Source organism: Lagopus leucura, unplaced genomic scaffold, assembly GCF_019238085.1.
Source record: "Lagopus leucura isolate 7727_CA_CO unplaced genomic scaffold, USGS_WTPT01 Super-Scaffold_100021, whole genome shotgun sequence".
NCBI lineage: Eukaryota > Metazoa > Chordata > Aves > Galliformes > Phasianidae > Lagopus > Lagopus leucura.
In genome coordinates this window covers 2,528,986-2,545,372 of record NW_024962274.1, presented here as the reverse complement: position 1 = coordinate 2,545,372, position 16,387 = coordinate 2,528,986, and the positions used below count along the sequence as shown (strand labels likewise).

The window sequence follows — 16,387 nt, the reverse complement described above, 5'->3', positions numbered from 1 at the left end:
GGGAATAGCAGGTAGGGTTCCTCTGTCTCCTTTCTAGCAGTGCCACCCCTACACTCACTCAGTTTTTACCAAGTACATCTGTAGAGAGCTGGTGCCAGTCATCCAGGGTAGAGCTCACAGGGAAGAGCAGTGAGCTGGTTTGCTAAACCTGAAACACTCAGAAGCTATGAGTTGGATTCTAAAAATAAAAGCTCCTGCTGTATTTTTATTTCTGTTCTCTTTTTTTTCAGCTTTTTAAATCTTTCTGAGCCTCGTCGCCTTCAGGGTATTTTTGGTTATTTGCAGCTGTGATGGATAGAAATTGCTCTTTTTTTTTCTCCATAAATTTAAGCTGAGACTTTTGCCCAGTCTTATGGCTCCGGAAACTGGGGTCTTCAGCAAAAAGATAGAAGCAAAAGGCCAGTAACAGCTGTTAATTGACAAATGGTGGGGACTGAAAACTTATGAAGCACCTCCAGTACAGCTTTGCTTAGTGCCAGGGCATGAACACAATGTAAGGGTGTATCTATGGCTCAGTTTGGAAGCTTTGGAAGGCACAGGTCTGGAGGTGTCTGTTAGCTTGGTGCATGGAGGTGGTGGATGAGAATGGATCTTCTGCATCACAGCCAAAAATAGTTTGAAGCAAAATATAACCAAGATTACTGCCCAGCTGCCAGGGACTCTTGATAGCTATCATCACAAAAATTCAGGGATGTCTCCTTTTTCTTCTCTTTGTTCACTGGAAAGTTTGAGATGTGTCTAAAACTGTGCCAGCAGTTCTGTGTGAACGAACTTGGGATGCGCTGGAGCAGGCAGATCAAATAGCTATGAAGGGTGTGAATAAGCTCTGGGAAAGAGCAAGCAGGCGGTTTGTTTAATGTTTGCTTCCCTGTGTTTGTGTGAGTCACAGAGCTGGCGGTGGTCCTGCTTTCACCTCGCAGAGAGCAGAAGTAGGTGCGTAAGAGCTACACGCTAATTTGCTGAAAATAGCTGAAAGCCAGGCTCTTCAGATACTCACTAGAGATTGCAGCTCCTCCATCTATTGATTCTTTCTCTTCCCTCTTCATCTTACAAGCTTTTAAATGATGATAAAACAGGGGAAGAGCATGCGTGCAGCATGTGGTGTGTGGCTTTCTGCCCCAGCCCGTGCCTGGATGGATGGTGTGTGCGTGTGACCTTGGCCACAAAGGACTGCAGGATGTTGTGTGGAATGGTGTGGGGAAGCAGACATTGCAGCAAGGGAGGAGGTGAAAATGTCTTTCCTGTTATCCTGGGGGTTGCTGGCACGTTATGCTGTTGCCACAGCAGCATCACACACCAGCACTGCCCTCAGCAGGTGAGAGGTTTCATACCTAAGCTGATGCAGCTGGGCTGTGCTCCTGTCCTTCTCAAGTGGAGGGGGCAAAATACCAATTGGGTGCCTTGCAATTCTGCCAGCTCATAAGTGCATTCTTGTTTCTGATTTTAATCAAAAGCAATGTTAAATGTTATGCTTTCATTAAAGCTTTGGCTTTTGGAGTCAACATGGGATGTTGTGAGAATCCTCTTTTTGCTCTCTGAGCAGAGGAAGTGCAGACTGGTAGCTTGTAGCCTGGAAGCAAAGGCAGCAAGGAACCCTGTGTTTTTTGTGTGCTCCCATGGGCCAAGTCTGTACTTGAGCTCCTGCTGCAGGCTTCAAACGCAATATTGCCAGAGCTGCCTCTGATCTACCTGGCTGCGTGTTGAGAAAAGCTAAAAGAATGCTTTGGCTTGTAGGGAGCACAGGGTGATGGGCATGGAGGCAGCTCAGCTCAGCTGGGCAGAAGGGATAGTGGGAATGGCTGCAGTCCCTCAGGCTGCTGGTGTGGGGAATGCAGCTGTGGTATGGGACTCTCTAAGCCAGAGCTGTTTACATGCTGAGCATCTAAAGCAGGCAAGAGTCAGCCATCCCCCAGCATTTGTCCTTCATTCAATCAAGCGATTGCTTCTTAGCAGTGCAGGCTCCCCTGAAGCCTGATTCCTGTATTTTCTCCTTGCCTCAAGCAATCTTTGCTTCACTTGTTTCCATATTTGTTTCTATTTTTTACGTAAACTGTGGTCTTAGGCCTATGAGCTGAAATATGCTTCTGAACTGCTGCAATTTTGCTTAAAACTCAGTGTTCAACAATTGTTCCTCAGGGAATCTGCAGACTGGGGGGGCATGTGAAGGCACTGTTTGCTCTGGTCACTTTATTTGCGTCTTCTGGTTCCTCTGCTACTTGGCACACGTGGGCCTCCCCTCAGAGACCTTTGTGTCCCTGCTACCTGACCTCCACAAAGAAGGGGGCTGTAGACTATCCTTTCCACCCATCCTCCTTGCAGCAGGAGAGCTGCTACTCGTTGTGTCTGACTGCTGGACTGGGCTGACACAAGGCCTGCACAATACTCCTTTTCTTCTAACTAGGTTGGAATTAAAAAATAAAATGAAATAAAATTTGGAGATTCAGAGTTATCCATCCACATCCCTGTTTTCTAGACTGCAGACCAAAGAAGGGATGGGGTGGGGAACAGCATGACAAGGCACCCTGCACTGTGCCCTGGAGCATCAACGAAGCTATGCCATCTGGAGTGCTGTCTGGGGTGATATTCCAACACTTGGAAAGCTGTTCTGTTCCTTGAAATGGGCTCATCTGGACTGCATCTGATAATTGCTTCTGTTGAGCCAGGAAGAGAGACATCCGTGCAGTATCTCCCTTGAGATCCTCTGAGCAGCATTTCTAGGACAGGATCATTCTGGGATGTGTCTTCTAATGAGAAACATGTTTGTGTCATTCACAAAGGTTTCAGCTGGCTTACACCTAACAGGTGGGTGTAACAACAGCTATTTAAATGCAGCTTCAGAAGTGTTTGTAGGCAACACAGCATCCCTTGCGGGCTGCTTGCTACAGTGCATGCAGTGGCAGCTTTCCACATTGCTGTAACTAGTCTACAATTCCTGTGGACCCAGAGGTTATTTGGTTTTGTTCTGTTTGTGCTCTCTCATCCCGGATGTGTTATGCACTGCCAGATATTCATAGAATCATAGAATGGCCTGGGTTGAAAAGGACCACAATGATCATCTGGTTTCAACCCCTCTGCTATGTGCAGGGTTGCCAACCATTAGAACAGACTGCTCAGAGCCATATCCAGACTGGCCTTGAATGCCTCCAGGGATGGGGCCTCCACAACCACCTTGGGCAACCTGTTCCAGTGCGTCACTCTCTGTTACAGCAGACGCATCCAAGGCTGCAGTAAGTGCACCCACTGTTCAGGATATGTCCCCTCACTTGCCCATAGCTCAGCTGACACATGAGCCATCAGCATTGCATATGAAGTCTTGCTTTATTTAACCTCCTTGCCATTTCTGAAAAGCACTGCTCACAGCAGAGGGTCTGTATGTTAAATCGCCGAGGAGTCACACTGACAAAACAGTAATAAAATGTCTTTCAGTAGGGAGCTAGTTCAGGCTTCTAAGTGCTTCTGCTATTTAGCTCCAAATTTATTTAGTTCAGAATTTTTTATCGACTGGATTAAAGCATGCAGAAGTGCTTTACAAGGACGGTGTTTTTTTTTCTTCTTAATGCTGCTTTTCTCTTCACTGTCTCTGGGTGGGCTCTCATTTATCGTCCTGAAACAGCTCTAAAGCCTCATTGCTGCTCCTCAGATGGATAGCATGGATGGATGAATGTTCATTCTTAGGTGACCTTCTCTGGTTACTCTTGACATATTCTCTCTGCTCTGAGGATGAAAATAAATAAGGGGAAGTGATTAGTTAAGTGTTAGAAACATCTTCTAGGGATGTTTCTGACTGAACACTGAGGCTTTCTTTATTGAGTGAAGTACCTGCAGGTGAACCACTCCTTGGCACAAGCACGACTGTGTGCCTGCTGTGTTTGCTTGCTTTTAGAAAACCTGAATTCGGAACTAAATTTACCTGTGATTATTCATTTGAAGCAATGCTCCTTCTGTAACTTATTAAAATGCATTAGCAAGGAATGTGTAACGGTGCTTCTATAAACAGCAATTGTTCTGCTTTGAAGCCGCGATGCACGTTGTCTGTGCTGTTCTGCTGCTGTGCGAAGTGGCCTAAATGCTCGAAGAGAAATGACACAAAAGGAGCACAGATGGCTTGGGAAAAACGCTGGCCTTTCCCCTCGATCATCACAGGCTGGAAATCTGGCATTAAATAGGATTTGTAGGCAGGTTTGCTGTCTGTCTTCTGGCTTATCTGCGCTTGAACTTGCGTCTTGCTTGCACTCTGTGTGCTGAGTGCTGCCATGGGACTTCTAACACTGGATAAAAATCAACCACCAAATGTGTTGTGATAGGAGATAGCCTGATGCTATAGGTCTCATCCTCTCCCGTGTTGCGATAATTGCGTCAGTGCTGCCTTTCTCTTCGCTATAAACCCCGGCAGGTGGCAGGGGGAGATGTCTGTCTGCCTGAACGTGGCTTCATCCCTTACCCGAACTGCAGCGTGAAAACTCCGCCGCCTTTTGTTATTCGGCGGTCCTTTTTCTCTTTGCTCCCAACCCACAGCCCGCCTCGCTGGTGCGTTTGTGCCATCTGCTGACCGCAGCGGTGACTGCACGCACCGGCCTTGCCGGATTTTTTCCCCGCTCTAGGGATTTCATTCATGGAAGAATGAGTGTCAGTATCAACGGGGAATGTTTTCTGCCTTCTTGCTAAGGTGGCTGGGGAACTAGCAGTAAAGTTTGAAATGGGGTTTGAACCTCAACGTTACTGTTTCAAGAGCTAGATGTAGAGCAGGATGCATGAGGCTTGGGAAAGGAAGATGTTTATTGGCATCAGGATTTCAAAGCCATCTTTCTGAGAAGGGGCAAAACAGCGTTTCTTCCTGAAACACAAAGCTCTGTTGGATAGTTTTTTGCTTACTTTCAGAGCACTCAGTATAATGTGGGTAGGGGAAACAGTGGTTTACCAATTGTGCATTACAGGGTCGTTCTCATGGTGCCTCATCTGTAGGCAGAGAATGCCTGAGCACAAGCAAACATTGCCCCTTTGGGGATCAACGCTTTGGCCCCCTTCTGGGCTATGCCTGTGGGGAAAGGTTGGCTGATGTCAGAGCTTAGCATAGAGATGCCCCAGGACCTATTCAATGAGAGATCTGCCCCTGGTAGAGAAGCAAACCTAGGAGTTTTTGTTCTGCCTGATGGCAGCACGCCTCCTGGTGGGTTGTTCTGTGAGCCAGGGAATGCAGAGCAGCGTGTGTGTGTGTGTGGGGGGGGGGTGGTAGGAGAGCTTCCTGGGGCCTCGGGTCTGCAAGGAGAAGCAGGTCCTTCCTTTGTACTGCTCAGGGCTGCAAAGAGATATGACATTCCCTCTGCCAAACCCTTCCCAGAATGCAGCCAGAAACAAACAAGTAGGATTGTGCTCAGATGTTCTGTAGGCATCAGCTGTGCGGCAGCTTTGTCTGACTCCAGGGACAAGCATCCTTGTTAAAGAGCCAGCTTGCACCCTCGTGTTTCTGCCTTCAGCCTTGTGCGATTAATTCTATTGACTGTGTTAGCAAATTTAAGAGGTCTATAATCTCCTTTGTTTGTCCATTAATCGTGGGCCGGGGGGCCAGCTGCCAGTGGGAAGCCTGCAAGGACAGCATTAGTTTTTGCTTTCTGTGTAGCAGGATGGGAAGGATGCAGGCAGTATCTGTTCCTGTTGTATTGGCTGGGAATGCTTGCATGCAAAGGGTAGCAAACCTTGTGATACGTCCATGGGGGAATTTTACAAAGTATTTTCACAGTAGCATTTGTGAAATATATGTGAGATACTGTAAAATATAGGTGAGATCTCTAGCTACTTTCACATGAAAAGGTCAGCGTTCTCCGTGTTCTTGACTTCTGAGGATAAGTTCTTTATCAGCACTGTGAACAAAGCTTTGTAGCATTTTTTGTTACTGCTACAGATACATTAGGGAATTTGTGGATTAAAATTAAAATGATGAACTGTGTAGGAGAATAAAGAATATGGTTTAATTTTGAGAGAAGCAACAGTTCTTCTAGGACAAAATATAACATAGATAGAGTGTTTTTCCTTGAGGCTTACTACTGGAGTAATGTGGAGAGTGTAAACAGCATTTATTTTCCTTGCATTTTCAGGGGAAATCTGAGTGGAACAACTGAAAGTATAAGAATCTTTGGTTTGAATTTGGAAAGCGAGCTGCCTTTCTTCTGTTTTCCTTGCAAAAAATGCCTGAAGAAGATGATATTTAAGGATCTCACTGGTATTGTGCGAGCTGCCTTCATGAATGTTTGAATTGAGGAAACAGCCTCCTAAAACTGGGGGGATTGGTGAATGGGATCCCACTCCACTGAGCTGGTCAGAGACACCTGGCTGAAGCAGCCCTGACAGGAGGTGGTGTCTGAAGAATTTGCTTTGATTGTCATCAGCTTCCCACTTCCAGAGGAGGTTTAGGTTGGATATTAGGAGAAACTTTTTCTCTCAGAGGGTGGTCAGGCACTGGAATGGCCTGCCCAGGGAGGTGGTGGAGTCGCCATCCCTGGCAGTGTTCAAGAGGCGCCTGGATGAGGAGCTACGAGAGATGGTTTAGTAGCTTGTGGCACTGATAGGAATGGGAGGGTGGTTGGACTGGATGATCTTGCAGGTCGTTTCCAACCTTGTGATTCTGTGATTCTGTGATTTGCTCCAATTTTCCCAGCTTCTGGGCTTCCTGGACTGGCTGTGCTGCTAAGAGATCCTTGCCAGCGGCTCAGATGTATTTGGCTTGTCTGTCTTGTTGTTTTCCACTTTTGGTTAAAAGTTGTGTAAAAGGAGCCAGGCCAGGGATGGATTCATGGAGTCCAGGGGCTGCACAGTGGATTTGGTTCATGTCTTCTCCACCAGCTTCCTCTGGAGGGCTTTTGAAGGCATCTGCTTTCCATCTGCACTTGGAGGAAGGAGCTCCGCTCTGCCCCGAGTTTTTATAGGGGCTGTGTGATTTCCTGGAGTCCTCCTTTGTTTCCCCCTCTACTGACCTATCCCATGGTGTACAGCTAAATGCATCTAATGAAAATTATTGAAAGGAGTGCAGTTGTGATCATGTCACTTTCCCCAGGAGCTAAATGTGATGGATTTCAAGAGAGAATCCAGAACAGCAGATTAAATTACAGCTGTGGTTATCTGTCCACCTTTTTATGGCTACTTGTTGATGTGCACACCCCATATGTAAGTTCTAGATTGGCTGTGTAATTACTGAAGAGTTTTTGAGTCAAGGACAAACCTGATGCTCTGTGACAAGGTAGAGCTGTGGTTACAGAAAAGCAGGCACTGAGGATGGGCAACATTGGTTCAGGCTCAGTTCATAAGGAATGGTGCTGTGATCTCAGTGCATTTGTGGTGGAGGCTCTTGCGTTATTTACAGGACATGAGGGTGTGATGGCATTTCTCTGGGCGTAGCCCACTGCCTGGCACCAGCGTTTAAAGTGTTGTAGAAACTTAGCCTGCTCAGGACAGGCAACCAAATACCAGACAGCAGCTAAGAAAAGCATCCCAGAGGAACCTAAAGTGCTTTTGCAACCTTGGAGTCAAGTTCTGCTCGACCTGTACGCATGCTGCTCTTAGTGGTTTGCACACCAGGTTAGGCAGGGAGGGCCCTGCTGGTGGCCAGAGCCACGTGTCATCAGCTGGCAGCTAGAGCTGACTCAGTGGATCAGGAAGAGCTGAGGACTCTTCTCTCCATAGCCTTCCCCTGTCCTACTTGCTCTGTTCTTTTCCAGTGTCACCAATGCCCTTTGTAAAGCGGTGGGAGCAGCGTTGGCTTCTTTGGGTGGAATATCCTGCAGGGAAACTGAATGGTGGGGAGAAGTGCTTCATTGTGTTGAACAAACTGGTGGTGGAGTGTGGCTGCTGTAGCAACTAGGACTGCCACGGTGCCCAGAGGACTGTGAAGACATGCACTGAGAAGACACCTTTCCATGTAGTGTGTGGTGCTGGCCACCTCATTTCACATAGGGTGTGGCAATACCAGGTGCTGACGAAGACAATTGGTGTTTGAAGTGTGAGTAAACTGTCATTTTGGATGTAGAGAAAACTGACTGACTCAGCCTTGTAAAATCATGAATGAACTGTGGAAGGTGCTGTGGTTAGGTCAGTTTCTCCATTTCCTACCAAGCTGACAAAAGGAAGTACATTTTGACACAACGTACTTTGTGAAACACAGTGCTGCAAGGCACTGACTGTACCAAAAGCACAAATGGTATTGAATGCAGTGAGAGACATCCCTAGCAGGCAAGTCCGTCAGGGTGCTAAAGGTGCCAATGCTTCCTCTGCCTTGGGAAAACCCAAGTCCATCCTGTTCTTTCTTCCTTTTCTTTGTCAACTGCTCTCAAACTTTGTCACTCAGATTCTTCAGACCCTAAAGCACCTCTTTAACTTGTGGTTTAATTATTTGCTGGGTTTTCAGCTTGCAAATGCTTTGATCACAGGTTAATGTGAATCTGTGGTAAGATCACTGAATAAGCAGAATGACAGGCTGGAAACCTGACACTGTTTTATAGACTTTTAAACTCTGCAGTATCCAAAGAAGAGTTGCACAGAGATTAAGGAGCTTCTTCTGAAAGTGCCAGATCAGCTCCAGGAGCTGTCTAGCTTCTGGTTTTGGTGCAAGGGTGGGTTTGGATGTTTGTGATGATGCATTTTCCACCTATCTGCATTGGCATTCAGGATTTCAGCTGGCTGGGTGGCTTCCACAACAGCATGTGGGTGCTGGAAAAAAAAACTGGGACACTATTTTTAAGATTGCTTTTAAAGGACACTCTGGAGAAAAAGAAGCTGACTTTTGTAAGGGGGTACTCAGCCCATGCAGTGTGTTCTGTCACCATATCACAAGATTTCTAAAAGGAGCAGAATCAGTAGGACACTGGCGTATCAGTCTGCAAAGAGCAGCTTCCTTTGCTTACCCTCCGTGTTTGACTAAACTGGCATCACACGGCTCGGTCTCCCCACTTCCCTCCCACCCTCTGTCTGCTTCCGCCGGCAGTCCTCTCAAAATGTGCTTTGTAACTCAAGGCTCTCCTAAAGGGCTGACTCCTTCAGTTCTGTGTAACAAAAACTTGTGCTGCTCATAAATAGATTTGCATCTAGCAAGAAGAATCAATGCAACCCAGCTGGCCTCCAGTTCCTGTCTTAAAGAAGTCCCTAAAATTCAACACACGTCACTTGGGCATAGCTGGGGGACCTCTTCAGGGAGCTTTCCTTTGAACAACGTTCCTTTTCTGCAGGATCTGCTGTTTGCAGCAGAATTGTCAAGAAACCACAGAGTGCCTATCTAGTGTATTTAGTAAAAATGACAAAAGCTTTTAGTTTGCAACCAGCCTGGGGTGTCTTGGTATTTCTTTCAGCAGCTAAGGGTAAGAACTGCCTGGCCGAAGTGAAGTTATCCTGAGATTTATCTCAGATTTACAAATCAGTTCTCTTCTAATAATACCTGATGTGCATTTAGTGCTGTCTGAGCATTCCCAAAAACTTTCTGAGCATCCAGGAGGTCAAACTTCCTTAGCTTTTGGGTCTAAGGAAGGTAATGATTTTATACAGGAAAATTTGGCATGCTCAAGGTTAACCACGCAGCTGTGTAGAACAGGGAGGGAAGAGGCCTGATTCTGCTGGGTCTTTTGGTCAGATTACCAGGAGAAAGAAGGGAGACAATGTGGTGTATGAGGGGGATCTCTAGTTCTCTCTGAGGAAGGACAAATCCCTTATGCCAAGGGAGCAGGCACCCAGCATAGTGTTTTATGGACATCATAATGGGAGGAATGAGTACTATCTCCACCTTCCTGAGCTCCCTGCCTACCTGTGGATGCTCAGCTCTGCTTTCTCACAAAGCATGGCTTATTTCCCAGCAACATATTTCTACATATCTTGGAAAACACTCTGGAGTTGGGGCATATGGTTCCACAGAGCAAACTGCCCTACAAGGGACATATGCTTCCTCTGGCTTGAAGTGCTAATCAAATGAGGGCAAATAAGATCTACTGGATCAAAAGCAATTCCCAGCATTTCTGGATCCTCAGAGACTGAGTGCTTTCTGGAACCCCTCTGGAGAGCTTTCTTGTGTGAGAGTTCACTGGGGCCAGTCTACCAAGGAGTTTAAACATACAGCCCTTTTGATATCAGTGGGGACTTAGGCTGATTTCTTTAATGGGGAGAATGTAGCTATGTTTCTTCCCAGGTGCTGTCTGATGCTCGCTTTCTTTTTCTTTCAATCTGATTACCAAAAAGGCTGCTTAAGACAATAGGCAGATTTGTGCACTTGCTGGCTGCAAGTAGCAGGAGACCTCTGCTAGAGCACAGGGTAATGGCTTGGAGAGGGCAGGTTCAAATGCAAGGTCAACCAATGAGTAGTGCCAAAGCACATCATTGCTATTGATTGAGGAAATGAGTACCCATCCACTTTGCTTTGTGGAGATCAAGTTACTGCAAAATGAACAGGGAAAGGAGGGTATCAATGATTAAAAAAAAAAAAAAAAGAGCTCAGGTGTTGGATTTCTAGAGAAAATCTCAACTTCTGTAGGCTGGGAGCAATCAGTTTTGTCCAGTTCTTCCTTTCCTGTATTCTGTCCATGTACACATGATGAAGTTGGAACTATGAGGTCTGGAAGGTTCTCTTCCAAACTAAGCTATTGTATGATTCTGAGTATGTAAAGCATCCAAGTGTCTCAGTTCTTTCAGTCCTTCACAGACTGCGCCCTGGACCTGAGCCAAACCCACACCGCCTTGTCCCTGTGCATGTGTTGCAGGAGGGACTGTCTAACTTGTGGTCTCCACAGCTTAAGGGGAGCATTCAGGCTATGCAGGAGGAGCAGGCCATGTAGGGGGCAAGGAAGAGGATGTAGGCTGTGTACTGTTTGAACTAGCAATGATTGCATATATATAAGGCATTGGGAAGGAAGCTATTGAGAAGGAACCCAGAGAAGGAAATGCGTATGTTAGAAAAAAGTTTTTGCCTATTTGTTTTTCTTTTCTTGGGGTGAGTTTCTCCAAAGACAGATCTGTTCCTTCTTATTTACACAACGCTAGGCATGAAATAGCAGCAGATCCCAGAAGGTGCTGCAATGGCTATGAAATCAGTTCATCTGAAATTCTGCAGTGCATGGAGAGCATCTTTGTGTGGCTTTTTTTCCACAAGCAGATTAACCTCTGTCACGTATGCATCAGAGTCCCAGATCATTCAAAGGCGCATCCTAAATCTGGGTGTAACGTAAAGCTAAAATCTCTCTCCGTCTTTTCTTCTTCCCTTTGTATCATAATGCTTGGAATAGAAGTAAATCCTACTTTCCTGCTTCTGAAAGAAGGATGAAGGGAACTCATTTGCTCATCTGCACTACTCTGAATTGGCTGATTAATAAACTAACCAGCAAGCTTGGACTACAGTTACTCCTCCTTATTTTCATATTCCTTGCCTTCCTCGTGGTTGTATGCATAGTTACTCAGTTGTTTGTTATGATGCCAAGTTTTGTATCTTGGGAAGGTCTTAAATTAATCACCCAGCTAAGAAAATGAGCACAGATTTCTTACATAGCAAAGTGCCAGCTTTGCTGAGGACCTTTTCAAAAGAGCATCATACAAGGGATGGTTGCAAACTGCATGTTTTGCCTGGTAGCAGCAAAAGTTGTCTTAAATGTCTGTGAATCTATTCTGATGCCACAAGAGTAGGTGGGTAATTCTACTAAAATAAAAAAAGTTTGATCCTATGAATACTGGGTTCAGTCTTTACAGACAACTTTATTGGGCATCTACAAAATTCACAAGATTATCTGTAACCCCTTCTAACTTCTGGCATGGAAACAGGAAGATGAAAACCCAAAGGGCTTGCTGATGCTCTTAACTTAAGGACTTATGTGAGCTACCAGTCTTGATGTTTTTCTACATATTTTCTATGTGTTTGCAGTTGCGTACCTGTTTCTGCTGTGTGTGCATGTGATTCTCTCAGCTTACTCTTGGGTTGTTGGAACTTGAGAGGAAAGCTTCGTGGCAAGACATTGTATGCCATACAGTGCTGACTAACGGGATTCTTTGAAATCCTTTCACATATCAAATAGATTTGTAAGTAATGGAGTCAGGCTGAACGTACTGCAAACCCCAAAAGCCTTGTTGAATCCTGAATTTGGCTGTCCCAACTATTTATAGAACACTCTATGCTTATTCTAAATATATTTTCCTCAAGGGGACCTCATCTCAACTCCTTGCTCCACAGCCCAAATTGGATCAGCAATGCTGCTGCAATCTGTTAGCAAAAATTCCTTCTCTAGTTCTCTGTCAGAGTTGCTGATGTTCCTGGGGCAGACCTTGAAATGCTGTGACAGGCAGTGCTCAGGGGTTTGGATTTAAACTCTGCAGCCATCCAGGAAGAGATTTTGATGATATATGAGACCACTTCCTGTAGCCATTGCTTGACTCTTTTTATGTTCCTCCTTTGCTGGTAGGTCAAGACTACAAGGGTTGACTATGGCCTAAAGCAGTACTTGCACTGGGCCAAGGTCAGGATTTAAAGGCAGTGAGTGTGTCAGTGCTGTCACCAGAAATCTCTAGAAGTCATGTCAATTTAGGTACCCTTTAAAAATCCTGTTATTCTTGGTGCAAGGAAGAAGTGACTGCTGCTTACTTGGCCTGTGTGCTCCTTAGGGTAACATTGCATCTAAGCCTCAGAAAATGTCTTTGTGGTTGACGGAGACTCTTCTTGGTAATCTTCCTTAAATGATGGATGGGGCAGCGTGTGGCAAGATCACAAAATGGGATTTTGTGCTTGGGACTTAGCGGGAGGAGTTCCTTAGCACACCTCCAGAGCAGTTTCCTTCTCTTCCTTCTCTGGAGCTGCATGAAATTAAATGGGTTACATCCTTACCTGTCTGGCAGGAAAATCACCCCAACTCAATGCAACAAAATGGACATGGTCTCTTGCTCTGGAGAACAATAGAACAGGTGGAATATATTTTACAAGGTCCTTCACATGGAGGATTTCACAGTAACCTCAAATATTGCCACAAGATGCATTCCCCTGCACACATAGGCCTTTCTTTGTGGTCTCCTCGGCTCTCCCAAGGATGGGTGCATTTCACTATGGTGAAATGTGTCTGCCTCCTGGGCTGACAGTTGGGTGGGCAGCTTGCCTCACTATGCTTCTGGCTAGTTATTCCCACTAACGTGTATCTAAACTTGATTTCCTTGTAATGTAAGGTCAATTTTAAGCCTAATTTGAACATTGAATGACGTGGTAATGTCTCAGCTGCTGCATGGAGTTTCTCCTTATTCTGCTGTTTCTGTTCTGTGAACAGAGTACAGTGGTATATATAGCACAGAGTGAAAAACTGGCTTTGTGCAACTGGTGCGGGCAGTGCAGGGTGAGGGGAAAGTGCCTGGTTTTCATGATGAAAATAGAAATCTGTCTTCATGTCTGTACTCCGGGAAGCTGATCAGATGTATTACAGAGTGATACTGTCACCACAGCTTGAAGAACTAGTTTCAGAGCTGGCTTCTATCCTTCCTGGTAGTTTAATATCCATTTTCCTATAAGAGGAGGACGTACTGCCTCTGTTCACACTGCCTTGCTAATCACAGAATTGTAAAGTCTGACCTGCTTGAACTAATGCTTTGTAGCTACCCATTCACTCACATGCAGACCAGCCCCCTGATGCCCATTTTCTGCTATTTTCTTATACTACAAAGATAATAGGAACGGTGAGTCAATTAATTCCATGAATTTCTCTTTTCTTTTTGAAGTGTTTGTCTACCGTGGAAATTAGGAACATATGCTAAAATACTGGCTTAGAGAATACTTGAGAAGTTAAGCTTAGCCCTCAAAGTAGCCTTGCTATGTTTTGCTGGAGGCGCTTGATTTTTTCCATTGCCACCAGTGTGATGTTTAGAACAGACCACACTCGTTCCCAGGAGTGCAGGGAAGTGCTGCTCTGAGTCAGGTGGGACTGAAATTGGGCTGGTGCTGGAACTGCTGTGCATTATATGTTGCACTAACAGCAATGAATACCCCTGCCTGTTTTTTTTCCTGCTGGGAGGGGATGGGTTATAGAGCTGTTTAAATCCTTTAGCCCAAATCTGTTTGCCTTCTCATCAATGGATTCTCTTTCTCTCTTTTGCAGGCATGGTTCAGAAACTTGACCAGAAGCTTCCTGTAGCCAATGAGTACCTGCTCCTTTCAGGTGGTGTGCGGGAAGGCGTGGTGGACATTGATCTTGATGAGCTGAATGTTTATGCGCGAGGCACAGACTATGACATGGACTTCACCCTGCTGGTGCCTGCGCTGAAGCTGCATGACCGCAACCAACCGGTGACGCTGGACATGCGCCACTCGGCGCTGTGCCACTCCTGGCTGAGCCTGCGGCTGTTTGATGAAGGAACTATCAGCAAATGGAAGGATTGCTGCACCATTGTGGACCATATCAACGGAGCTACCAATTACTTCTTCTCTCCAACTAAAGTTGCGGACTGGTTCTATGACTCCATTAGCATTGTCCTCTCTGAGATCCAGAAGAAGCCTCAGCGAGGGATGCCAAAGGTGGAGAAGGTAGAAAAGAATGGGACGATCATATCCATCATCTTGGGAGTGGGCAGCAGCCGAATGCTGTATGACATTGTTCCTGTGGTGTCCTTCAAAGGCTGGCCAGCTGTGGCCCAGAGCTGGCTAATGGAGAACCACTTCTGGGATGGAAAGATCACAGAGGAGGAAGTCATAAGTGGGTTTTACTTGGTGCCTGCGTGTTCCTACAAGGGGAAAAAGGACAATGAATGGAGGCTGTCATTTGCCAGAAGTGAAGTTCAGCTGAAAAAGTGCATCTCCAGCAGCCTCATGCAAGCCTATCAAGCCTGCAAAGCTATCATCATCAAATTGCTGTCCCGCCCCAAAGCCATTAGTCCATATCACTTGCGGAGCATGATGCTATGGGCTTGTGACAGGCTACCAGCCAACTACTTGGCCCAGGAAGACTATGCCGCCCACTTCCTCCTGGGTCTTATCGATGATCTCCAGCACTGCTTGGTCAACAAGATGTGTCCTAACTACTTCATCCCCCAGTGCAACATGCTGGAGCACCTCTCTGAAGAAACCGTCATGCTGCACGCACGGAAGCTGTCCTCAGTCCGCTCAGACCCCGCTGAACACCTCCGAACTGCCATTGAACACGTCAAAGCAGCCAACCGGCTAACGCTAGAACTCCAACGGCGAGGCAGCACCACCAGCATCCCCTCACCACAGTCAGATGGAGGGGACACCAGCCAGCCTGATGACCGACTAGCCAAAAAGTTGCAACAGCTAGTGACTGAGAACCCAGGGAAATCCATCTCCGTCTTCATTAACCCAGATGATGTCACAAGGCCCCACTTCAGAATCGATGATAAATTTTTCTGAGCTTTCGTCAATGTTTTTGGGGATTTTTTCTTCTGTTCTATTATTTTGAAATACTTACAGCGTGCAGGTTTTTTCAGTTGTTTTTTCCTTGATGACTTAGTCTCTTGTTTTTTACATATCCAGCATAGATTGGATCTGTTGAGAACAATCTGAATAAATTATAATTCCTGGTTCTGCAGGACGGTGCAGATTTTGAAATAGTACATTACAATTTCATATGCTGCTTTGTTGTTTTTTTTTTTTTTGTTGTTGTTGTTTTTTTGAGGCATCCATCTGCATTTGTGAGTAGTTTCTAAAGGAGAACATACACTATAGACATACATACCAGTGTTAGACAGATTTTTTTTTTTCAAGCTTCCAGAATTTCTATATACTGTTGGACCCCTGAAAGGGAGAACTCACTTTCTGCTGTGTAGGAAATTCACTTTTTGTTTTTTTTTTCTCCATGAGCTTCCATCACCCTAAAGAAATGAGAGAGACTTTGGGTTGGAAAGCACTACTGGTAATTTGATGAGGCCAAATCTAGCGGGCTGAAGCCCAGTTCATCTGTTCTTCACACTTTTCCTACCTGGGGAGAACGCTGACTTTAGAGATATTGATGGTTTTGGGAGGAAGAGTTGTTTCTGTTTTGATCTACTTTTTGAATGTAATTGTTCATAATTGGACCTTGTGTAGTCCAGAGGGTTGTTTCTGCTGCTTTCCCATGCGGAATAAGGTTATGGAATGTTAGTTTTAGTGTGTGTAATTATTCAAAGCCTTATTTAAATTCTATTAAAGAACATACCATTATAAATGTTAATTGCACTAATGAAATCTATGCCATTACCTCAGTCCCACTGTTTGTGTTTCTTTCATGAATTAGCTCTGTTATTAGGTACCAGTATTGCGGAATGCTCAAGGCCCTTTGGGTCTCATGGTTTCAGGTGATCTCTTGATTGTCTTTTGTAAAAGACTTCCTTGTTAGCCCTGCGATGTTTGAGAAGTCAGGTTTTTGCATTGGCGTATTTCTTTGGATGCGTGTCGTGTGTTGCAGTGCAT

General features: G+C 45.5%; 1 protein-coding gene across 1 annotated transcript; it reads left to right on the top strand.

Annotated features, from left to right (window-relative positions):
- Positions 1-2,749: 2,749 nt before the first annotated feature.
- On the top strand, positions 2,750-16,138 carry MB21D2 (Mab-21 domain containing 2). The gene is made up of 2 exons (XM_042878309.1): positions 2,750-2,802; positions 14,085-16,138. The coding sequence occupies exons 1-2, from the start codon at positions 2,757-2,759 to the stop codon at positions 15,347-15,349; spliced, it is 1,311 nt and encodes a 436-aa protein (XP_042734243.1). The 5' UTR covers positions 2,750-2,756; the 3' UTR covers positions 15,350-16,138.
- Positions 16,139-16,387: the final 249 nt, after the last annotated feature.